The 25,229-nt window shown below is 38.8% G+C and overlaps 1 protein-coding gene across 2 annotated transcripts; it reads right to left on the reverse strand.

Moving 5' to 3' along the window:
* Positions 1-1,985: 1,985 nt before the first annotated feature.
* Positions 1,986-25,019, reverse strand: arhgap32a (Rho GTPase activating protein 32a). 2 transcript variants are annotated; one of them, XM_079481456.1, is made up of 22 exons: positions 24,851-25,019; positions 21,844-21,961; positions 19,528-19,615; positions 19,336-19,433; positions 19,181-19,265; positions 12,855-12,941; positions 11,403-11,534; positions 10,325-10,417; positions 9,724-9,846; positions 9,556-9,633; positions 8,985-9,066; positions 8,720-8,869; positions 8,410-8,512; positions 8,175-8,319; positions 8,018-8,100; positions 7,366-7,473; positions 7,134-7,279; positions 6,840-7,041; positions 6,597-6,742; positions 6,209-6,283; positions 5,145-5,798; positions 1,986-4,983 (listed from the first exon to the last, which is right to left on the reverse strand). In XM_079481456.1, exons 2-22 carry the CDS (start codon positions 21,930-21,932, stop codon positions 2,771-2,773), a joined length of 4,980 nt encoding a protein of 1,659 aa, XP_079337582.1. In that variant the 5' UTR covers positions 21,933-21,961; positions 24,851-25,019; the 3' UTR covers positions 1,986-2,770. The 2 variants fall into 2 exon arrangements, with proteins under 2 accessions (XP_079337582.1, XP_079337583.1); XM_079481457.1 differs by lacking the exons at positions 19,181-19,265; positions 19,336-19,433; positions 19,528-19,615; positions 21,844-21,961; positions 24,851-25,019 and adding an exon at positions 14,139-14,501.
* Between the last annotated feature and the right edge of the window lie 210 nt (positions 25,020-25,229).

Raw genomic sequence — 25,229 nt, forward strand, 5'->3', positions numbered from 1 at the left:
CTACAGAAAGTGCACACATATACTATACTCTTACTGTGTAGACTTACTGTATAAGCTGAGCAAACTGAAGCATGCCACGCAAAGGCGAATGCTCTTTATTTGCAACAGTATGTGACGGCACCTTTAAGACTTTTCTCTGTGTAATTGATAAAGTGTTGTGAACCCAGTATGCCCAGACTGGTTATACCTGCACACATTGCTTCAGCACACCGAGTGTGCGAGTATGCCAGTAGATTCAATAGTCTAAGCATCTGTTGGCTCTAAATCTCCTCACAAAGCAGATTTCTGCAGCTGTTAGTGGCTCTTGTAAAGCAATACTTTAGTTTTACACAGCACATTCCCACTTCTAAAATCATCATTTTTACAGCCGCCTAGCCACTTTGACGCACAACCAACGTGACGTGATGGGATTTCAGCCCATGCAACACAACCAGTTTAGGTTGAAAATTACACAGAAAGCAATGACTTGAGTTACTGTTACAAATCGTGTGTTTGTGGTTGGCATAAGTACCATTGCTCAAACGCAAACACTTCAAATCAGACATGTGAAAACTGCACCGGTTTCATAATATCATTTTGCTCAGGCAACGTCTGTTTAATACAACACGGTGTATTATGAGTTCCACACCTTTCTGCTCGAGATCTGCTTTCTTTAATTTCAGACTGCTATGAATTATTTGTCTGCAGCCTTCAGAAGCATCAAAAATGCAGCTAGCCGGTTTCTGGATGGAAGTGCACATTGAATGTAAAGATTAGATTGCTCCTCCGTAAGACAATTTCATCGTGCTTTCATATCGCCCTTGTTTTTGTTCAGGTTATGTTAGCTGTTACTTTAGAAATGCATTTGTACAGCGTAGCTAACAGCAAAATAGGTTAGAATGCAAAAACCAAAATATTTTATAATAAACGTACGTAGTAAGTGGAGATTTGAGGCTTTTGAAACAGATTTTATATTACACATCAAGAAACAACAGTCGTGGGTTGAATACAACTGCGAAAAAAATGCAACTAATCAAATTGTGCATGTCTATGCCTTCCTGGATTACGCTTCTCATAAGTAGCCAGACACATTACCTTAAAGGGATAGCATAGTACTCCCAAAAAATTCTGTCATGATTTACTTACCCTCAAACCTGTATACATTTCTTTGTTCTGTTGAACACAAAGATATTTGGAAAAATGTTAGCAACTGGGATTTCTGCAGCACCAACTACCATAGTAGACAAAATACGGCAGGATTATCTATAATATTGACAAAATTCACATTTTGAAGATGCAGGCATTCAAAAGGACAATCTAGCATGTTTCAGTATGCATCGTATACCAACAGTTCTGTATTCTAAACTCCTAATACGTTGGACAATGTACAAAAAAGCGATCTTGCTGGAATAATAATTGAATTGCATCAGAAACCCGGGGCTTTGAAACCTTTGATCTGCCTTCATATTAGTTCACACGGAGGAAATATCAATGCTGGAGCATCATTACAGTAAATCTTCAATACTTCAGTGCCCTCTGCTGTTCACTGCTGCAGGTGTGTATTTCATATTAATCAACATTAAAAAAAAGGGGTACATGTTAGTGCTCTTATCCTTCCTGACACCAAGAGTACATCATGGAAAACTTTAGGGTAGTACTTCCGCACATAGCACAATAGCATCTAATAAAGGACAGGACATTGGTTTTATCCAGAGACGGGCCTGGCCTGAAGTTAATTTTCGGTTGGTGTTTTATATAACAATTTATGGTGTTTTTTATAACAATTTATTTCATATTTAATTAGATTAATTGTAATTTATATGACTATTTTATTGTATAGTAATTGTATTAAAATAAGTGAAAACTACTCAATTTCTGATAAGACCTTTAGAAAGAATCAATAACTGTTAAGTTTGGACCACATAACGTTTCTTTATGTTTTTGCCACTGTCTATACTTTGTCAAGAAACAAAAAATGATGATGTAAGCACATGTACATACATAATGGTTTTGAATAAATAACTTTAATGATCAAAGCAAAGTGAAAACAAAACAAAATTAACGAAAAAGGACAGTAGGCTACACAAAAAAAACTGTATTTGTTAAGTACAGGTATCAATACGACAGTATCAATACAGATCTTACCAAACATGTTTACAACAGCTCACTCTCACCACCGTTATCACAAATAAAAAATTATGCGGAAAAGTGAAAATGTCTAAAGTGCATTTTACATAAAAACACAGATCAACTATAAGGTGCACGATTATAAAATGCGGAGATGCTGGAGATGAAACAGCAACAGATTTCTCTTTCACAAGTTTTTCTAGTAATTTTCTTTAGAAGTCAGATATGCTGATGTCATTGACGCTGACGCCATGTTTGGATTCCACAGTGATGTGAATACATAATTATGCTCTTTATAAACAAGGCAGTGGTTTCTCTATATTGCACTGTTAATTTTCCTAATAAAGATTTTTGCAACCCCTGACCTATAGTTACAAAGTGACAAATCTAACACGACACACTTAAACAAAGCATCAATAAAGCCACATAAACTTCGTACCACAAAACTAAATTCCCAAAATATTTATGCAGTGTTAAGTCATCAGAACTCTGTTCATTTATAGAGAATGCAGTGCATAACATGTTTAAAACCACTTAGTGAACAATTAAAGCATTTGGAGACTTTTATTTTGAATTTTAAATATTTTTTTATCTAATTAACAATAGAAAACTACTGCCCTGCAGAGGTTTTATTTTCTGTTTATTTATTTTACTTATTTTCTATTCATTCAGCATAAATCTGCCTCTCAGGCCTGATCTCTATCTTATGAAACCCCGGGTGACCCACAGCAGTCGAGTACAGTCTTTTATTATGAGGCGGCATGCATCCATGATTCAGGAAAATGCCGGATCCCGTTCGACTGCTCTTAGGAACCTTTGAGTGTGCAGTCACGTAGCTTTCTGAGTAGTCTGAGCGAGATGGCACGTACATGCTATGAGTTCTCGTCCTACTTTGGGTAGAAAATGACTGTCTGTGATCCCGCTGAAGACCAATTCGGGTTTGACCCTGTTGATGGCGTGTTTTTACACTCTGTGATCTCTTAGACCCCTGAAAGTCCCTGCTCATTGCCCTAACGTACTGATAGTCATCTTTAGAGTAGTGTCGGAATGTGTTATACACCATTCTGTCCTGGTTTGGGTGTGTGACAGAAAAGTCATCACTGGACCCTGTGTGTTTGAAATCCGGGCAGCTGTATTCCTTATGAAGGGTCAGGTTGCGGGGCAGTACTGTGGACTCAAGTCTGTGTTGCGGATAGTTGTGCATGGATCGACTCTGCTTCATCATAAGAGAGGATCTGGCTCCCTGCCCGCCTCCATAGCGGTCAGAGTGATAGGGCGCATGCACATTGGGATCACAAAGCGGGTGCTCTGGGGAGTAATGAGACACCATGGTTACCCTGTACTTCCCATCAGCCCCTTCAGTGGAAATCAGCATCTCTTTTGCAGAGTTTGATATGCTCCTAGAGCGCATCGTCTCCTGGCACTGCCGACTGCCTCTTATAACGTGGGGCGCAACTGGACCCAACAACCTCTCTTTGGCTGAGTTTTCACGTCTAATGGACTGGCTGAAATGTCGATCAGACAAACCGGAATTTAAAGCCTCAAAGAGAGAAGGATTCTTCATTCTTGGCTGGACACCAACGTCTCTGGTTATAAAGTCAGAGTCATTGTTTGGTGGAAGGTTGTGAAGGAAGTTTTCAGTGCCGCTTATGACCTTTGACGGATGTGAAGGCAGTCTGCTAAGAGTGTAAGAGAGATGACTACATTGATCCGCTTTACTATGCCGAGCTTCTGAGTAGGGGCTGTACCTGTACCGAACTTTCCCATCTTCAAAGTAAGGCCGGATATCTGATGGAGGCGGTTTTGGGAAAGGTTTGTTCTGGAGGAGGTAAAACTTGTCCTCTGGTGGAGCGTGCATGGAACGCACCCTGCGGATAGTGGGATATACAGAGGCTCCATCTAGTGGTGGATACCTCGGACCACCTTGTCTGTAAGTGTATTCTTCCCTTTGACCTTTGTATTTAATAGACTGGTGCAGGGATCGTGGTGCAAGGGTATTGCAGTAGTTTTTTGAGAGGACTCTGGGATGAGGATGGCTCTCGTCCAAATGATAATAAGGTGTGCTTTGTCCAACTGGGCTTGACCAGTGTTGGGAGTGAGCTGATATTTTGTCTTTCGGTTGGTACTGATAGAACAAACTCGATGCAGGAGTACTCAGAGCGTGCGGAAGAACTTCATGCACCGAAGCAGGCATGGCAGATTCCGCCAGTATGGCTCTAAAGTTTGTGGCGTTCGCAGACTGCTTGTTGTGTAGCGCATCGATGGCTGACTGGCCACCCAGAGAAATTTGCCCTGAGAATCTCTCTGATGGCTGCAAACTTCTGCACACCTCCATCTCCTCATCTTGGCTCGTAGCACCCCCATCCGTACCAACTCCAACATGGCGGATGTTATCTCTCATAGCAGTGCTGCTCTCTGGAACCAGCTGAATCTCTGGATCTCTACGAGGAGAGGGCGCAAGTGTGCAGTGGCTACCAGCTGGTGCGTCGCAACTGTCGGTGAAGCTAAGGCCACTTTCACTGCCGTGGCAAGCGCAGTTGCTGTGTAGACTGCCCGCATCGGTGTGACTCTCAGTTGACATGGTGCTAGAAAGATTCGGGATAGTTCTAGTAGACAAGTACCGTTCCTCTCTATCAGAGGATGTTTGGAGAGGACGTAGAGGAGGAAAATGAAGCGTGAACAGTGCGTTTGGATGGTGAACTGGAGAAACAGGTGTGGGGGGTTCTGAGCTCCCACGTTTGCTGATTTGAGTGGCTTGCTGGGCGGACTCGGCGAGTTCTAGTGCTAGCATACGGGCGGCGCTCTTCAATGCAGGCTGGGGAGTTATGAGAGACACAGACCTCACCAAGCCGGGGGTACATTCAAATGTCACTGAACCTAGAGGAAGGAAACAGAAAGTTTAAAAATAATATTCTAAAAGGAAAAAATCTGTTTTTTTAAAGGAAAACAATTTAAGGGAAGCTAAATTCTGCTGATTCCTTAGTTTTATAGGCAGGAATATTTTTTTTATTTTGAGGAACACAAGGAAAGGTGCTAACCTGACTCTATCCTTCTGTGCTCCTTGACCTCCGCTGGCTTACTTTCTGTCTTACAGAAGCTAGCAGATCGCTGATGGCCTTCACTGCTTCTTGAGGACACACTGGGTTTTTTCATGAGAGACATGATGTCGGATGGACAGGACACAGTTACACTCTTTGTCGCTGAACTCTTTGTGTTTCTGTCTTGGCTTGCCTTAGAGCTTTCCAGCTCCAGCTTAGCTTGGGCGACTGGCACTTCAGAGTGGCTGCGATTTTTATCTTCCAAGCGCGGCAGGATGAGATCATGTGGCAGGGAGGGACTAGTGACTCTGTCTACAGGCTCAGATTCAATAAGGCTGCCTCCCGCCTTTTTGCGGCTGCCTCGTTTCTTTCCATCAGATACTGTAGGATCAGTCAGCTGCGTGCTGCACTTGAAGGCCAGCGGGTCTATATCTGAAGAAACTATGCCTATAAACTCTGAATCCGCTGCAGAGTGGGGAGGAGATATAAGAGCAGGCACACAAGAAGAGGAGGCAACTGTGTCTTTCTTGAGGTCTTTGAGGCTGAAGCGAGAGTCCTCAGTTGCTCTGCTGTCCAGAAGGTCCTCATTGAATGAGATAGACAAAGCGTCACTGATTGAGAGAGGTTTGCGCGGACGATACACATTTGATCCACCTGAGAGAGAATGACAGAGTTCAGGAGGTTGATGGATACACAGCATTAAGTGAACAACTGGCAAGTCAGTGAAAAAACTTTGCAGCAAAGGTGCTTCAAGCAATTTCAGCAATTTCTCTCAAAGTCCACGCCCTCCAAAGATTGACAGGCAGAGAGTATTCTGATTGGCCAGTTCATTTCTGATAGGCCAGTAAAATAAAATACTGTTAAAAGTTACTGCAAAGTTAGTCAAATTAAAGACAGGCCACTACTATTTTGATGTATTCCTGTTTGCAGTAGCTAAGGCTGTCACTGACAAAGGTATGATTTTTAAGAGACCTAGTTCCTGTGATATGGTAAGGACACTTAATGGGTGGTATTTGGAAAAGCATCACTTGCTTTTTAAAAAAGTCAAGTGTTGAAGATTTTACCTTCAAAGTTATGCGAGGAGGACAGAGATTCTTCACTTTTCGCAGATCGTAATGTTCCAGTCTCTCCTCTTCCACCTGTAAAGGTTAACTACAGGTCAATATCATTTTTAACTTTAATTCATTTAATACATTTTTATTTTACTTTAATTTAGCAGACAGTAGTACTATCAATACATTTAGGACTGAATAAAGAGGTACTACAGTGCCTATAAACAAGATTTTTAGTCCATTCGATAATGTTTTGAATATTATACAAATATGTGTTTATACAAATATGTGTTTTATTCAATAAAATAATAATATTTTAAATAATTTTTATCAAATACATTTTTCACATTTCTAGGAAAGATAAACACTGGTTGATTATAAAGCAGAGCGAGAGCTTGACCTGGGAGGGGTGCAGTCTTCATCTCATTGGGCTCACTGGGATGTCTATGTAATTTGGGTTTGGCAGGAGCGGAGGACTTTCCCATATTAAAGAACGAAAGCCAGTTTCCAACCGGAGACTTTTTGGATTTGGTTGAACCCTTTTTCCTAAATTCACCAGCAACAATTACCAGTTACTGCACCACATCTCCATCAATTTTCGGTCCATGATGAAAGTACCACAACGCAAAAAAACAACACATACCTCTCAGAAGGAAATTCTATAACCGTGTGGAACTTGCCCTGAAGGGCGGCTGGCCCTTCCCCGACATCGATGTACTTGCTGTCAGGAGACACAGGAGAGATGAGCTGGGCTTGGGTCCGGGCCTGAGCTTCCTCCAGTGAAAGCAGTTTGGTAGACGGTGAGCTGATCAGCAGAGATTTGGGCCGAGCTAAAGTAGCGTGTCCTGGCAATAAAGATCACAGTTATGTGCTTCCTTAGTGTTTCATCTAAAATAACATCCTGGTGGTAGGAAAATGACAGCGGTATATTTCTCACCTGTGCTCTGTCGGATCAAAGTGCTGAGTTTTGGACTGAAGAGAACATCGACGTGATTGAGAATGAACTCCACAACAACAGACTGAACACGCACTTCCATGAAGGCAGAGGTTCCACTAAAACACGCTGACTCAATCTGTTTAGACCTGTAACATTTCGGCAAGAGATATTAAATATTTAAATAAAATATCTTAAAAACAAAACTAGCAAGACGCAGAAATTTGCCAGCCACCTGAGAAGATTTGGAGCCCAGACTATAGCGAGGTTTTTGCAGTGCATGTTGGTAACAGTACTGTAGGTTCCCATACGGGATAAATGTCTCATGAGAAACTCGAGAGTTCTGCAAGCAAAAACATTTAAACATAGTGAAAAATAGGTTCATAGAATCAGAAAGACACATTTCACATTTATTTAGCACGTAACCCTTCAGAAAATGCTGGGAACTTTTAAATGTGCTTATATAAAAAAATCGATATAAATACTTAAGTGCTTAAATTAAATACAATCAAATTAAGTTAAATAGTTTTATACATTCATTTAGCAACTAATGTGCATAACGTAGATGCATACAATGGAAATACACGTCCAAAACTCCAAAATAACCAGAATGCATCTTTGTGATCAAGACGATTCATAAGTTTCTTCAAAATGTGATCAGGTATCATCATATTTATCCTTTATTAGAAAATTAACTCTAATTTGAATGAATGCACTAAAATGCATGAAAGGATATAACAAATCTACTAAAATCATTTTATTAGTCAATACTGAATTATACGTAAGCCTCCCTAAAAACCCTTCCCACGCTGTCAATAATAATCATTTTATAAAAAAGGAAACTGCACTCTTTCTCATCACTAGAGGATGCCGTGCTCCATTCTAACCTGTAGTGTGGCGGAGGCAGCTGCTGTATGACATCATGGACTTTGACCAGCCTCTCCTCATCAGTGGCAGCTGATACAGCAACCTGTGACAAATATGCCAAAACATCACTTCCAGTATCAATACTGTTGAGTCACTGGTGTGTCAGTGTTTGCTTACAGAGAATTTCTCATAGAGCTGGTAGGTAAGCAGTGGGTTGGGCAACTCCCGGAAGTAAAGTTTACACAAGGATCCCACTGAATGAATGTCCTGGACGTAAGTGTCCTTAGTGAGATCAGGAACATGCTCCGAGTCAAACTCGTGCCTGCACACAAAGGAAGTTAGAAATGTATAGAGATTTTGAATTATTCACAAAGTACTTAAACATTGTTATAACTTGCGACTGGCGTCTCACCGCAGTTTCTGAATATTGGAGGAAATTCCAGATAAGCGGTAAATTCCATCCACCACTCCATATCTCTCAATAAACTCAGTGCAGCTTCTTATGACCTGTGGGACTGTTGAACCAACACACATTAAATCTGCAATTTAGATATGAATTACACGTCATCAGATCTTAATAGAGCAGTTCATGATGTTCATTTGTAGCCCGACCTGTGAGATTCTCAATTTTAAATGGACTTTTAGTATAACGACTTTTAATTTTTATTTAATTTATTTTTACGTATTTGGTTTACATAACAAATATCCAAATACGATCTTACCGTCATGGCCTGAGTTAAGCAAATGTTCTCCAAGGTCACAGCTGAACACCCTCTCTTTCAGAATACCACGCTGTTTTAGTTTCTGCTTGGTGGGGCGGGATTTCATAAACGTGCGCAGAAATGTGATCAGCTTGCCGTGCTTCTTTGACACTGGAGAACATTAAAAAAAAGGTTAATATCAATGCTAAGACTATACTCCTAAATATGTGAAGGTTCATGTCTATTTGCTTGTAATAACAAGACAGTTTGGATAAAAAAGGCGTACCTGGCTTAACAAATGAATTGGTCACGTTTGATGGGATTTTCTCACTAATTAGTTCCACACATTCAGAAGGGAAAAATCCCACCTGTAAAGGGAAAGAAAGAAAGAAAGAAAGACAAATTTAAACACTTGTATATTTAAAAATAGGAAAAGGCACAAAATGATTACACCTGCTTCCCTTAAACACTTTTTAAAACCCCTTAAGGATACAGATGTTTGTGATTTGCCTCCTTATAAAGTGTACAATCTTGCTGCAGCAGAATATAAATGTATTATTTATGGACTTGTGTATCACAAGTAATTACTTCACGGCACCATAAAGATTCCTCCCTTATCGGTAGTAGAGCTCTATGAGTCTGATGTGACATTAAATCTGCTAAACAAGTCTCAAATTAACACTATACATAACTGAAAAGTGAACCTTGTTTTTGCAATTACGGCTTTTAATAAAATGACAGATGTATACTGTGCTGCCATTAAGCAGTAGGACAAAAAGGAAACTTGTATATAGAAATAATACAAAAATCCATTGACAAAATACAGGATTTCTATCTATACACAATATTAAACTAACCTGAAAACCATGTTTTCCTCTCCACCAGCCTGTGTCACCTGTAGGAGGCATATCGATCACCGAAACTATATCCCCAACCTTTAAGAGAGAGATTGGGCTTGAGCTACTACTAATCTGAAAATTGGGCACAACACCAAATCAATAGTTAAAGAAAAGAGAAAACACTACCTCAAAAGAGAGTTCATCTGCTGCTTGGGCGATGTAGCGCTTTACGACATGGGCTGCAGCTACAGCAGGAACATTAATTGATGACTCATCGTGAACCAGCAGGTGGTTGCCTTTGTTGTCAATCTAAGAGAACGAATGCAGATGCGTTAAACATTAAAACTTTGTTGTAAAATAGAATCTTTTGTAATGTGATGTTGCAGTTTTGCTATCATTGGTCAGGTAAAATGTAAAGGTGTGACATCAGTAAAAATGAAAATACAAGATGATGGGAAAGAGCATGCAAACAATTTGTTAAAGCGTGTCGAGACGAGTTGAGTCAGTCATCTTTAATTTTGGTCATGACTAACAGCATATAGGAGGGTACGCGTGAGTTAACAGGTGTCTCAAAATGGGAAGGTGTTGAATGAGGCAACCTGTGAAATCGTTGCTGTTAAACCAATTAAATGAAGCATTTCTGTATCTAAAAGGCAGGACTTGGGCAGGTAGCTACAGGACTTTTTGGGCACAGTTTAGGATTAAGACTGGGAGCGACACAGTGTTGCCATGACAACCTAAAAAAAGCGACTTGGGGAACGTTTTGTCAAAATATGGATACACTCACCTCCATCCATGTGAGTGCTGGCCCACAGTTGATCTTATTATCAGCAATAGCTGAGAGGCGGGAAATGTATGCAGTGAGCATCTGGAAAAGTGTCTATGGATGAAGAAAAGAAACAGTGAAACTTATATTGAAATATATTATATAACAAGAAAACATACCTTAATATCACTAAAAACAGCATGCCTTCTCTGAAATGTGTTTCTGTCAAATCCAAAGTAAAGTTACAATTTAGCTGTCTACTCTTTTTCTTTTCAAGGAAAGGGGGAATATTCCAAGAGAAAATGTCTTGAAGTCCAGTTTGTGAAATTTAGAGACATCTAGCAGTGTGGTTGTGAATTACGGTAGGCCTACCCCTCCCTTTTGAAGCACTAACGTATTTGCGATACGCTCTCTGTAGAGCAGTTTGTCCATTTAGGGCTACTGTAGAAGAACATGGTCAATTCTATGCAAAGGGGCCCCCTGTGTATGTAGACAGAAATAGCTCATTTTAAGGTCATAAAAATAGAATGCTTCTTTATGTAAGGTCTTTTTACACCTCTGAAGACATATTGTAGTTGTGTACTGTATATTATATTGCATTTCTTTCAAAAGATACTCCTCCATCTCACATATTGCAGCTTAAAAGCTTTCTTTTGACTGATAACTTTCTTCCTGTGGGGAAATTCATTTCCCTAACCTGAATGTTCTGTTATAGTTTCAAAACAGATGTAAGATGCCCCATTCCCGTGACAATGGATCCTCAAAAGTGACTGTTTTAAATGCTTTAAACATTTAGTTTTTTCCATATAAAAAGTACAGAAGATGAACAATCGATTCCAGCAGAGTTAGCATGCTGCTAAGCTAATCGCATAAAGGTCTATAAATATTGTGTAATATCCCATTTATGTTTACAGTCAATGTTTCTCCCAACGTATTTTCTGGGAAATCTGTATAGGCCTATTCAATGTATGTTCTGGGAAACCATGTAGTACTTTTGATACTTCTTTTATACGTTTTTGAAACTGAGTGATTCATTGCATTGGGTTGTCTCAAAGTCATGTCTTTTTTTTAGGAACAGTCGGCAGTGTGGTCTACCAACCTTGTCCTTCAGGCTGTCTAATCGGGGCAATTCAGGAAGCTGAGAGAACCTTCTGTCATAGATACAAAGGTGGAGATGCTTGTCAAGGACACGAAACTCTTCATATGAGCGCTTCACAATCCACTTACGACCCTGAGACGCAAGAGGAGAAATAAGAGTGAAACAAGGAAGCGAAATATTTTAGTAAAAAATGACGAAAGAGAGAGGGACAGATGAATTGAGTATCTCTTTGACAAAACACCTATTAAAGGGATCGTTCATTCAAAAATGAAAGTCTTCATTTACTCACACTCAGATTGTTCCAAACCTGTATAAATGTATTTTTTCTGCTGAACAGAAAGGAATATATTCGGAAGAATATCAGTAGCCAAAAAGATCTCATCCCCCATTGAATACCATTGTGTTTATTTCCCCTAGTATAGCAGTAAATGGGGGATAAGATACGTTTGGTTACTCACATTCAATTTAGTTTTAACTATCCCCTTTAACAAGCAGATTTACATGTTTTGTTTGTTTTATGATCATATTGTAGTATTTATACAGATCTTAACAGTACATTATATACTGTATATCACAATACCATTATTTTATGCTGAATAATTCCTATTAAAACTTTCGTATATAACAACCATGTGCTAATGCCTACTGTATTTTTGCACCAAAATGAATATCAAAATGAACGGGTTTAACCTAAACTATATACACAACAACCCCTGTAAGTTATTCTTGAACTTAAAGTCTTTAGGACATAAACATGTAATTTCTATATGTAAATAATGTGAAGCAGTACAGACTCCTGGCCACTGATAGCCCTGTAGATTTATCAACAGTATTGAATATAGAGTACCCTAAAGCAGAACCACCTCTCCTTCTGTTGACATTTTCATACTTGTTTAGTATAATAGCCAGACCTGATACTAACAGTGGTTTGGTTAAATAGGCTGGATTTGGAAATGGAAACAGACAGATGGAAAACAATGATATTAACTACAGTAAAAAAGGGGTTTGATGTAACAGGCTTCCTCCAAATCCTTTCAGCTTTCACATGCACCAACACAAAAACAGACTAAGAATCCTCTTCTTAAAGTTTCACTTTGAAACAATGTCAACATTATCCTAACACACAAAACAGGTCCTTTGTTTCAACATAGTACAGGCCTTTTCAGCAGTATCCTATATGAAATATTTGCCCTGAGAATCCTGTCTTTTACTAAGCCCTGATTCATGAAACAGATAAATTGCTAAGCCTGCATGCGGTCAGCCTCCCTGTTCAAACTGAACCTCTTAAAGTTCTTTTTATAACGTCTCTTTTTTTCCGAGTATGGCAGCAGGATTAGCTTTTGCTCTGTTGCCATAACAATTCACTGATCCAGGGATATATTTTCTCTCCTTTGTCACACAGACAGAGATCCTGTTCTTTCAGTCTTTTGTCAATGTGTGGGACAAATTTACCTGGCAACAGATTTGGACCAGATACACCACCTCCCTTGAGTCAAGACCAGTGTGTGTGAGGTCGTTCTGATCTTCAGCTAAAGACAGCTGCGAAGAGAAAGAGAACAGTTTAAATCCTTCATTGTATGCTCAAAACACACGAAACATTTTTATACTCGAAAGATGAAGTAAGGGTTTATGTATAGTACTCAAAAATAACTGCATTTAAAATCAATGGCCATTCTTGGCATGTTCTTATTTAATACAGAGAAGCCACTCTGGCTTACACCAAATTAAACTTTTAATATACCTATATTCGAACACAATGAAAACCCAAAATAAACATTTGAACTTACCATTCCTCAGCAATATGTAAATGAGCACGTTCCATATGCAAATTAATCATAAAATAATGAATGCCTTTGTAATCTCTAGAGAAGTCTTTATAGTGTCTGTTGTAATTTACTTCTCTGTATCCTCTCAGTAATGCATCATTCAATAGACTCACTCACACACCAGCCTTCCACATCAAAGAGAATAACTTATGCCTTTTAATGATAGAAAATGCCAATCCAACACCGAGCCACTTCAAAGGTGCATTAAACAAATTAAAAAATGGATTACTAATAACTACGTAAACTTACTGAATCATTTAATGACCTACTTGGCTACAGCAGTATAGTAGTAGACAAACTGCAGCATAAGCATTAAATTTACAACATATCTATTACAATAATTCACCCAATATTGATCGCAACTCCATTAAAATAATGCACATTAAGCATCTGGTTGTATTTGTTGACCACTATTTATAGCCTCTAGTACAATTTATTAGCTTTATTGAGTTGTACTAACACTCAAACACAATAGATGCTTGTCAACAGTAATACAAATTATAGCTGTCAAACGATTAATCGCATCCAGAACAAAAGTTTGTGTACTGTGCATATTCCTTTTGTTTTTATAAACACATACACATTTAGGAAATATTCACATGTATTTATTTATATTTACCAATCATTTTTATAGTCTACATTTTTCTTAAATGCTTGTTTGTTTATGTGTTTATAAATACAAAATGTATAAATGTTTATAAATAAAAGAACACAGTACACAAACAACACAGTACACAAACAAAATATGTTAACACAAACATTTATTCTGGATGAGATTAATTGTTTGACAGCCCTAATAAAAATATTTAATAGTTAAACCACACCAAAGAAAATCTAAAATATGGTATATTCCGAAAAAAAATTATACGATCTTGACCCCATTTCTTGAAGAAACGGTTTGAGTACTCACTGCAATGCTGTGCCTTCTCTTATAATCTCGGCCAGACCCATTCTGACAGACATAACCCGAGAGTTCCCCACGGTCCTCCACCTGAGCCTTTCCTCATCCAGCCGTCTCTGCGTGTGACAGCCGTGCAGAACAGCAGCAGACGCAATAACCCCTCGCACACGCCCCCACAGACCAGCAGTACGCGCTCAGTCAGCCCAGCTCATCAAAAACAAACCAGATTGAGAGCAGAGCAAAAGATCAGCATTGCGCTGAGGCGAGGCGTCGCATTGCATCTCTGCTCCCCGTCTGAAACACGGCTATTTTGCAGCCTACTGCAATCTCCTGCAGTAGAGGGATGTGCATGCTCCTGCGTCTCATTACAACAGAGGTAGAGGACAAACATAGAAATGGTTACCCCCGATCCTCCTAGCCCCTCCCTCTGCTGGATGACGGCCCTCCCACTGAGCCCATGCAGAACACAGCTGCACCCGCAGACGCTGGGAAGAGCTGATCTCAGAACAGTGCTGGCAGAGGTAATGGGCAGGGCAGCACTAAATCATACTCTTGCGGACATAATACAGAACCCAGTTCACATGGCATTATTGTAATGTTTTGTAGAGGCCATTTTAAACTTCATATGAAAAACAATTTGCAGAGCTATGGCAACTGTTCTACGACAGGAAGTTTTTCAACATGTGACCTGAATCAACATAAACTGAAGTTAAGTGGCCCAAACATAACTTTCGGTAGACATTTGCAAAGAATCAATAGTTGTTGAGTTGTTTTAGTTGAATTTAATACAATTTAATTTAATATAATCAATATATTATACATTTTTATATTCATTGCATTTACAATTAATGAAAATACAATTTAATATGAAAAAACTGTTATATAAATAAACACAGTTGTGTGTGCCTGATGAAACCGTCTATCTAATGTCTGTGAAAGCACCAATTTTTGGGTGCTTTTACTGATTTAAGGTTTAAGAAGGTTTAGCTTTCTAATTCCTTTCAAACATGTGCTAATGTGAACTAATACGCACCACTCAAATGTTTATGACCGTCTAAACCATTAGTTTCAAAACTTCCTGGAAAATTTTACAGAACAACCATCCACTCAAAACTTGCTATAATACTGAAAAAAGGACATAAGCGCATTTCTCCAGTATTTGAAGCATCTGGTCTTATTTGCAAATTCCAATGGTTAATGGTCACGCTGGAACTAAACCGATTGTTTATGTCATACAATCTGAGGATTAAAATTCCACTTGTGCATAATTGCAGCATAAGCTTTTTGGAAAGAAGTGGCAATAATCCTCGAGGAAATTCCCCAAGTTACATAAAAACAACAGTATGAAAGATTAACCCAATGGTCATCCTTTGACCTTTATTCTTCTCTGTCCTTGCTGATATAAGAATCTCTCTACAGAGCCATAAATTACATCAGGGTTCACAGCAATTCAATTACATGCCCTGAAAATTTATATCAGGAGCAAAGAGGAACGGTAAACTTGTTGTTTCTCTCGGAGATGAGCCTGAAATCTTGGAAATCTGAAACTATTCAGGCTATACTACAGGGATATATAAAATACATTATATACAATAATCCAGTGATGACCCATTTAATTAAGTGAACTCCAAATATCTTCACCATAAGGCCAACTACACCATTCATGTTTTCTTATAATTTCTAAGAAATTAAATGAGTATTATACCCATTTAAAGGCTCAGTGTATAGATTTTTTAGAAGATCTATTACCAAAAATATACATAACTATGAATTGATTTTACATAAATATTAATGAGCTATTATAATAAACATCACTACAGTCTTCAGGGGTGTATAAATACCTTACATAATGAAGCATTTTTGTTTGACTTACTGTAGCTCATTCTATCTACACCACGAGGAATTCTCCATGTTGTTTCTACAGTAGCCCTAAACGGACAAACTGCTCTACAGAGTGCGTATCGTAAATATGTTATGTCCTTCGGCAAAGAAGTGAAAGCATGACAACATCTTAGTGCTGTATCAGCCTCTGTAGTGCTTTGAAAAGGATGGGTGACGTGAGACGTTGGTTGCAATTCAAAAACCCGACCCCTAAATGCTTTTATACTTCATACGCCGGACCTTTAACAGTGACTATAGTAAATTAACCCAAACTAAAAATAAACAGAATCTTCAACAACTTCTCAGCTAAACAGTAAGTTTATATCTATATGAAACACTGCGAAAATCTTCTACGCTGTTCTAAAAGTACCAATTCTGATACTACAACATCAGTTTGGGAAGATCAGTATCAATATATCCAGATGGATCTGCCAATCTTCAACACAGGCAAAAGAGAACTCACAGAGGTCAGCATAGTTTAGACAATCTTGTAAAACCTGCATGTTTATATCCATTCTAATGAAATGGTGGCGAGTGAGGGCTGGATCTCCACAGGAGGCCGTACCCTCAATCTGACAGGATTTATAGCTGAGGAGATAGCGACTTAAATCGATGTCTCAAACAGCTGCTCAGATAGAGATGAAGGTGAGCAGATGACGAGCTGCTGGTCTCAGATCAGTAGAGGCTCATTGCCGCATCACAGTATTTGGCCTACTTCCTCCTTCATCTCCATCTCCATCTCTGGCAGGGTGGAGACAGGAATACTAAAAGCTCCTCTGTAAAGCTAAGCGGAGGAATGTGGAACAGTCACGCCACCTCTGGGAATGACACCAACTTCTGCATGAAGATAAAACAGAATTGTAGCCCAATACCCAAGGCTTCAACACAGGAGAGGAATCTAAAGTGGCATTTTACAATGTGACTATGAGAAATTACTGTAAGTACCATCTGAAAAGGAATATTGGCTGAGTGTAGCTCAAGTTTAGGATTGTTGTTTAACTTTCGCTAAATAAATTACTAAACCATTTTTTTCATTAAAGATGACCTCATTAAAACAACATTTCCAACAACAACTGAAAGTGATTTGTATGGTTGCTAAAAGTGAAACTGACTATATAAATTGACAAAGGAGAAGCTCAGAAACACAATCCTCCTACGAATATGAGTTTCTGTGTAGTGTAGCGAAAATGACCTGAGGTCAATGTGCAGTTTCATCTGTTTCACCCACATTCAACTGAAATGAATGTGTTAATTATTTACATATTTAGACCATTACACTGCTCAAAAACAATAATAATTCCCTACCTAATAAATTTGAAATCTAGTAAAAAACAAGATGGATGTACTTGAGAAGCAAACTGTGTAGGACAATGTCAATACAATAATTCTAGGATATATTTAGGATATTTCAACGTATTTTCTTGACATGTAGTCTGAATATGTCATGCAATTTAACTTCTCAAGTTGACCCTGTCCAAAACAAAATACTGATTTCCTCTATAGTTTCAATAATTTGGCACATATGTGGCCCTGCCAGTGAAACCAAGCTAATGGGATTTTTTGCTTTACTGTTTTCTGCATAAAATCATCCTGCATAATGTAAACTACATTTTGTAAATCATTATTTTAAAAACAATTTGCACATTGGAACTGACGATCAACTTCTGTACTGGTAACACTACAGGTAGGCTACATGAGCATTTCAGTAGCAGTATCTGCATTAAAATGAGTTTAGATGACAGAAGTGCACACCAGCGAGACAAATGGCCTTTGTATTTCACATCATGGCATAAAAATGCAGCAATCTGATATGTCTATTGATATACTATTGTTCAGCAAGAATGTGCACGAGCTGCAAAAACAACAAAAGAGAGATAATAAGGAGGGCGCTCCTTGTAAAACATCAACCTTTGTGTGTTATTAGAATGTTTGGAGTGGGACAGTAGCTGGAATCCAGAACCTACATTTTTTCTGACCACCTGGCCACCGTGTGTCAGTGTAACCTGCCTAGGAGACTGAACAACAAGCTTTAGGACACTACAGAAAACACACAGGAGTCTGTGACCTTGAAACACACAGGATGGTGGATGCAGAGCTGTTGAATACACTTCCTGTTTCGCAGCTATGACATCACACCCTGTTCATGATGATACGCTGAAACCAACACACCTCTGTTATTGGGGTCTCAGTCACTTTACAGAGAATGATATCTGCTGCTCTCTGCTGGAACTCGAACAGCATAACATAAATATGGCTAAATTACAACATACGCATTAGTATAGCTGCGTATCATCATGAACATGGTGTGACCCACTATACAGACAATTAAGTCCAATAGAATAGTATGATGTGCTGTGTAAAGCAAATACAATTTCTTGAAATAAAGAAATATAGATTGTCCAATCCACTCCATTGTTGTCAATAATGATGGTTACTATGACACAAATTCTGAGAGCATAACATCCATCAAGAAACGTGGTCTGCCAATACAGTATGTCTGAATTACAAAGAGACCATCTATGTACAAGAGTCAGTGAGAGGATGGAAAATAGTGAGGTTTAACAACTTTCACACATTTCAAAATGATTGTAAAAAGGTTTCACCCTTGAGTTGTTCCAAATCTGTATAAATGTCTTTGTTCTGATAAACAGAGAGAAAGATATTTGAAAGAATGATTGTAACCAAACTGTTCTTGTCCACCATTGACTACCATAGTAGGAAAGATTGCTTAATACATTTCCTGGTTCTGTTAAACACAAAAGAAGATATTTTGAAGAATTTAGAAAAGCAAACCGTTCTGGTAATATTTTTCTACTATGGCAGTCAATATTCTTCCAAATTTCTTTCTTTGTGTTCATCAGAACAAAGACATTTATACAGATTTAAAACAACTCTATGGTGAGTAAATGATGACATGATTTTTGGGTGAACTGTACCTTTAACACGTAAAACAAATAAAAGCAGCAACTCAAGAAGTACAATATATTGTAGGAAAGCAGTTAACCCAACAAGGCCTTACGTGGATTACTCATCCCTTAAAACAACAGCCCAGATTTTCATGTGATGGATTTCATACTGCTAGCCAAACCAACACCCCAGCAAATTAGCACATTCCCATTAAACGTGACTAAGCCCTTCAAGCAGTCCTGAGTTTACTGTAAAACCCTCACCTGCACAGAGCCAAAGTCAACGTTCTCATAGTGAAAGTGAGCACACTCTTCCAGCCGGGGGAAATGGCCTTTGGTGAGGGACAGTCTGGAAAATACGAAGAGATCATCAGTATTCTCCTCCATCTAAGATATAAACTATACGTGTAATCACTTACTTTTTTATGTTCTTGACCTTCATGCTGGCAGTGCTTGCACATGAGCGCAGGGAAGATTCTGCAGGCAGGTCTTCAGGCACCATCGATGCTCCTCGTGCCTGCGTACACATATACACAAACAAATGACAGCACAGCTCTCTAAGCAACACATGAAGCTACAGATCCACAATGATCGAGTATACGGACTCGCACCATAACAGCAATGGCGTCTTCCCAGCCTGCAGTCTCAGCTGGCTGCCAGATCCTATCTTCCTCCCCCTCATCATCCTCTGGGTGGGGCCTTAAAGAAGAGAGGATCGGAGAGGGTTATGTTGAAATAGACTTGTGATGTATACCTCTGCATCACTTCACTTAGGGCAGAGCAATAATATCAATAGCATGAAATAACTGAACTGGGATTCACCCAAAAATCTAAATTCTGTAAGTATTCATGTCTTTTCAAACATATTCTCAAAAGAATAAAGGAAATGCAGTATGATTTGTGTAAATGTATCAGCTCTGACACATTTAGAAAATTATGATTAGTTTTTGTAATATTATGACATGGAATGGTCACACAACTACTGACCCACTTTATGTTCCTGAGAGGTAATCAACAAACATGGCTCAGAGGTGCCATTCATTACCCTGAACTCCTGACCTGTGAGTATGAGGCAATAACCAAACAACCTGCTGCATGCTGATCAAGGCCAGGTTCTGTCAATAATATACTTAACTGAAGCTCGACAAAGCACATGCCAGTCCTTAAGCATTTTCAATGTGTTCATTATGTACTTAGATATGGAGAGATAGCTCACCAAACATAAAAATTCTGTCATCATGTATTCACCCTCATGTTGTTCTGTATGAAAAACACTGTATGAACTTTTTTCCTATGTGATACAAAAGAGAAAAAATTTAAAGAATTGTCTTAGTGGTTTTGTGTCTTTTCAATGGACGTCAATGGGGGACAGTGTTGTTTGGTTGCCAACATTCTTCAAAATATCTTCTTTTGTGTCATACAGATTTGTAATGACACGAGGGTGAGTAAATGATGACAGAATTTTCATTTTTGGGTGAAGTATCCCTTTAAGGATGAAAAAATCTGATTTGTTAATACTGGAATGTCTAAGGCCAGATAGGACTAATCTGTGAGAAAGTAAGAGTTTACAAAGCAGTCATTATGAATTATACACAAACATTTCATTCATTCATTCAAACCAAAACTTTGTTCATAAAAACAGAAGCTCACTTTCATATATAGGCATCCTTTGAAAACTCCACCTACTTTAGATAACCTCAAGAGCATTACCCAGTTCACCCTGCAGCTGAGAACATTGCCAAGAGGGTCGAAACAAGGGGACATTACAGATCATGTGATCAGCACTGCCAAAAAGCTGACTATTGTGTGTGTTTTGTGGTGAACAAGAATATCGCTTGAATCAGTCAGTCAGTCACAAAAGAATCCACCCTAAGTAACAAAAGAGATGGAGAAACGAGAGGCACTCCAGGGGTGAGGAAAGGTGATCCGGAACAGCTTAAAGGGTCGGGAATCCTCACAGAATGGGAATAAAAACTGGAATGAAAGGCTGGAGTTTAGACGATATACTCATCAGACAAAAGACGAACTCAGTGATTCTCTTTTTGTTCCAGAATGTCCCACACTCTCCCTTTCCACCACAACATGAGACGATACTTTGTCCCATAGAGGAGGATACAAAATTACAGATATTTTAAAGTGCATTAAAAAAGTACAAATAATAGAATAGCTCACGCAAAAAGTGAAATTTACATAATTTGTTCATACTTGTCTTTTGTCAAAACCTGTATGAGTATCCATCTTCTGCAAAACACAAAGAAGATATTTTGAAGAATGTGGGTCCCCATTGTTGTACTGATACAAAACCACTGAGACATTTCTCAAAATATCCTGTCTTTTATTTTTTCGTCGAACAGAAGAAAGTTATAAACGAATTTGAAACAACATGAGAGTGAATAGATGAATGGATGATGACAGAAATGTTCTTTTAGGTTGGACTATTCCTTTTATAGCGCAAGATAGGATTTCCACATAACAAATTACACTAAACGGTGTCTAATTCGTTGGGGCGGTTAAACACATCTCCTTTCATTGATGACTGTACTTTCCGTGTTATCAACACAGTAGGGCACCAGTTGCACACATATCACCACTACAATCTACACCACAGGGGAAAGATTCACATTTGCTCCATGCTGCGCTGTTAAAAATATGCTGTCTCAGAAATAGAATAAGGTGACTGATCACGTGACACACAAAATGCTTATGTGTGCAAAAAAACACCAGTTTACATGCACTGCAGCACAGATTATGCAGACATTCAGCCAGTTGTAGCGCAAATGCCTCACCTAACCTTGCAGGAAAGGCACACGCATGCATGTACGCAGTATACTGCATAACTAATGGTAATCTCCTGCCGCAGCTACCGTCCGAGCAAACCCAGAGGTGTGTCAGAAGCTAAGAGGCGAAGTATGAGGGCTGTTACTCACCTTTCACAGGGATCATGATTGCATGCATCTCTCAGAGATGCTGGAGCTCTGCCGTGCGTCCCTGCTGCAGTCCCACTGCACGCCTCCATGATACTGAAACACTGCAACAGCTGCACGTCTGGGAGTGAGGGGAGGAGATTTGACTTTTACTTAAAAACCTCGGCGAGAGGGTAAAAGCTAGTTAAACCACTGTTATACCCACACGTGTGTCACAGTCACGGTTGACATTTATCAAAATGGCATTATTTTTAAAGAGACAGTTCCCCCAAATTAAAATCGTTATAATTATTGCAATAAACCTCATGATGTTCTGTAACTAGTATGACTTTATTGTAAAATGTTCTTTATGTGCTGTACAGTTATGGTCGTTTTTTCCCATGTGGTTAAAGTGAATAGGAACTGAGGTCCCCATATGACTCATCATTTTATTTTTACTGTATGTTAGGAATTACACTTGTATTGACAATTATGTCATTATTTTCACACCATATTGTCATTTCAAACCTGCATGTCTTTCTTTCTTCTGCAGAACACAAAAGATATTTTGAAAAATGTTGGTAACAGAAGACTGTTGGTTCCCATTGACTTGCATTGGTTTTGTGTCCATACTTTAGACATCAATTGGGACCAACCGTTTTTGGTTACCAGTATTTTCCAAAAGTATTTTTTGTGTTTTGCAGAAGAAAAAATTTCACACAGGTTTAAAATGACAACAGGCAGGGTGATTGTAATCGGATCGTTGAATCGGTGAGTCGAAGAGCAAGTCATTAAGATCATTTTTACTAAACTGATCTATTGATTCATTAAAAAAATCTATTACTTTTTTCTGGTGGTTTTGTGTCATTCTGAGGTTTACAATCCCAGTCTCCATGCATATTACTGTGTGCTTTACACAGAATATAGAAAGCCAAATGGGTCTGGAGCAACACAAGGTTGAGTACATGTTTTATTTATGGTGCAACTAATCCATTAAATCAATAAAGTTTAATAATGGTGAATATGAACGCTAAAATTGAACTGAACACAATGAGCATGATTCAACTGAATGTTTAAATAGCACCAATGATGCATGACTGTGATGAATACAGGTCTTATGTGATACGACCCAAACAAGCAATAACTGGCATACCCCAATCCATCAATAATTCACGTGTAATTTACATGATAAACAAAACTAACTCTGAAATGTTTGGCCACACCCTCACTGACAGTTTCACCACTTCAAACCAAGAAAACTCATGAAAGACATCAAAGATTTTATTAATGCAAAGAATATATGATAATAGGTCTGGTAGCGGTGAACAATTGGACATGATATGAATGACACAATGTTCTTCTGTAAAGGCGTTATCGTCAAATGGGCTGACAGAGAGAAGTTTGATGTTGACTAAGCAGAATGAACCTACTCTGACCAGAAAGACAGCTCAGAATGTGCATGCAGACACCAGAGAGGGATAACTTCACTTTGGGCTTATACTGTACTGCAAGCACACACTGGTTTCAGTGATCAAACCAAAACTATTCACATAGCCTATGATTAAGTGTAGAATTCAGAGAGGCTCCCATTTGAAAATCTAGGATTAAGATTTTTATTTAATCCAGGAAATAATTAATGTTTTAGGATTTATTGTCCTTTTTTGACAACAAACACTATCAATCAAAGTAACACAAGATTCTGCACTTTTTTGTTGCAAAAATTATTACACTTTATACTTCATAAAAATGCAGCTGCCAGAGTTCTAACCAGGTCCAGAAATACGATCACATAACCCCAATTTATCAACCCTTCACTGGCTACCTATCAAGTATCGTATTGACTTTAAAGTTCTTTTAATCACTTATAAAGCCTTAAAGGGTTTAGCCCCTACCTACATAACAGAGCTTTATAACACTACAACCCATCACGCTCTCTAAGATCTCAAAACTCCAGACTTTTGATAACACCTAGAATAACTAAATCCACCAAAGGGGGCCGAGCTTTCTCATACGTAGCACTTAAACTCTGGAATAGCCTTCCTGGTACTATTCGAGGATCAGACACACTCGCCCAATTTAAATTTAGATTAAAGACACATCTTTTCAGCCAAGCATTCACCTAATGCAAAATATGCTAAATAAACCACCGGAAGACTGCTGACATTAGATATTATTTACTAGGTGTTTATGTAACAAGTCATGTACTGTGTTTTACCTTTTTTGTGTTTTTCTTATTTTCCCCTGTAAAGCTGCTTTGGAACTACGCAAATTGTGAAAGCGCTATATAAATAAAATTGAATTGAATTGAATAAAATAACTTAATAACATGAATATTATAGATAATATGATGATTTAAAAAATATGATCCTTATTGAAATACAAAATGCACAATAGCCGCATTTCAGCTATGTGCTCAGCCTTTCGGACACTAGTATTCAAAAAGGCTGAACGGGATTTATTACATCATGTTGCAAGACTACAACTCGTATATGGGATTCTGTGAATTCTGATTGACGTTGGTGTGGTTGCTAAGCAACAGATTCTCTCGAAATCAGTCTTTCAGTTCGGGTGATGCGTATCTGATGGGTGAATGTTTACGGACGAGGACTCGTTCTGCGTGGATTTGTCGAATAAGCAGGTAAAATGTGAGACTTCTGCGTCTCGTGTTGTTACGATGGAGTATTAAAGGTTCTGTTGCCATTAGCAACGGCATGTGACATCAGCGCTTCCGGGTCCAGGTCTCTATCACAGGTTCTTGAAATGACTCTCTGGCGTCTTTAATGAGAATCAGTTACGCTGCCGAAACAGATGTTTTTATTGTGTTTCTCTGCAACCGAGGAAAACTGTATTGATGACAGTATTTAAGACACGTGTCGTCTATTATAACGGCACATGTATGACCAGAAATACCCAATGTTTATTTCAGGAGCAGTACCCTACTCGTCTTAAACCATGATGGCTTCGAATCCATTAGCCTCAAGTTCATTGGGCTCTCTCGTATATCACCAGACAAAAGGCAATCGGCACTTACCTGTCTGCGATTCAGCGTTACTCTCCAAATAACATCGAGCTCCTTGAAGTTGTATAAACCTAAATCACATCCGTCAATGTAGGTCAGGTGAAAAGAGTCCCGTCATCGACAAAATACCTCTCGTCGCGTTTAAATGTGGGATCTGTGAGAGCATGACACATGAATGAATGAACTTGTTCTCCAGGCAGGTGTACTTGGACAGGACACGGGAAAAGTTTATGGAAAGCCGTTTGGGTCATATTTCGCCATCAACCAGACGCCTGGTGTTCAGATGACGCCTGCTTTTACGGCGTTTAAGACGTACAGACGCCGTAAATTACGGCGTTTAAGACGCACAGACGCCGTAAATTACGGCGTTTAAAACGTACAGACGCCGTAA

This window comes from Barbatula barbatula, assembly GCF_947034865.1.
Source record: "Barbatula barbatula genome assembly, chromosome: 19".
Taxonomy (NCBI): Eukaryota; Metazoa; Chordata; class Actinopteri; order Cypriniformes; family Nemacheilidae; genus Barbatula; species Barbatula barbatula.

Excerpts from the sequence above, each read along its gene's own strand:
- arhgap32a (XM_079481456.1), bottom strand. The coding sequence starts at position 21,932 with ATGGAGGCGTGCAGTGGGACTGCAGCAGGGACGCACGGCAGAGCTCCA. Across the intron at positions 12,942-19,180 it reads TTGACTTTGGCTCTGTGCAG|CTGTCTTTAGCTGAAGATCA; the intron begins GTGAGGGTTTTA and ends TTCTCTTCGCAG. Across the intron at positions 6,743-6,839 it reads ATAGAATTTCCTTCTGAGAG|GAAAAAGGGTTCAACCAAAT; the intron begins GTATGTGTTGTT and ends TGGTGAATTTAG.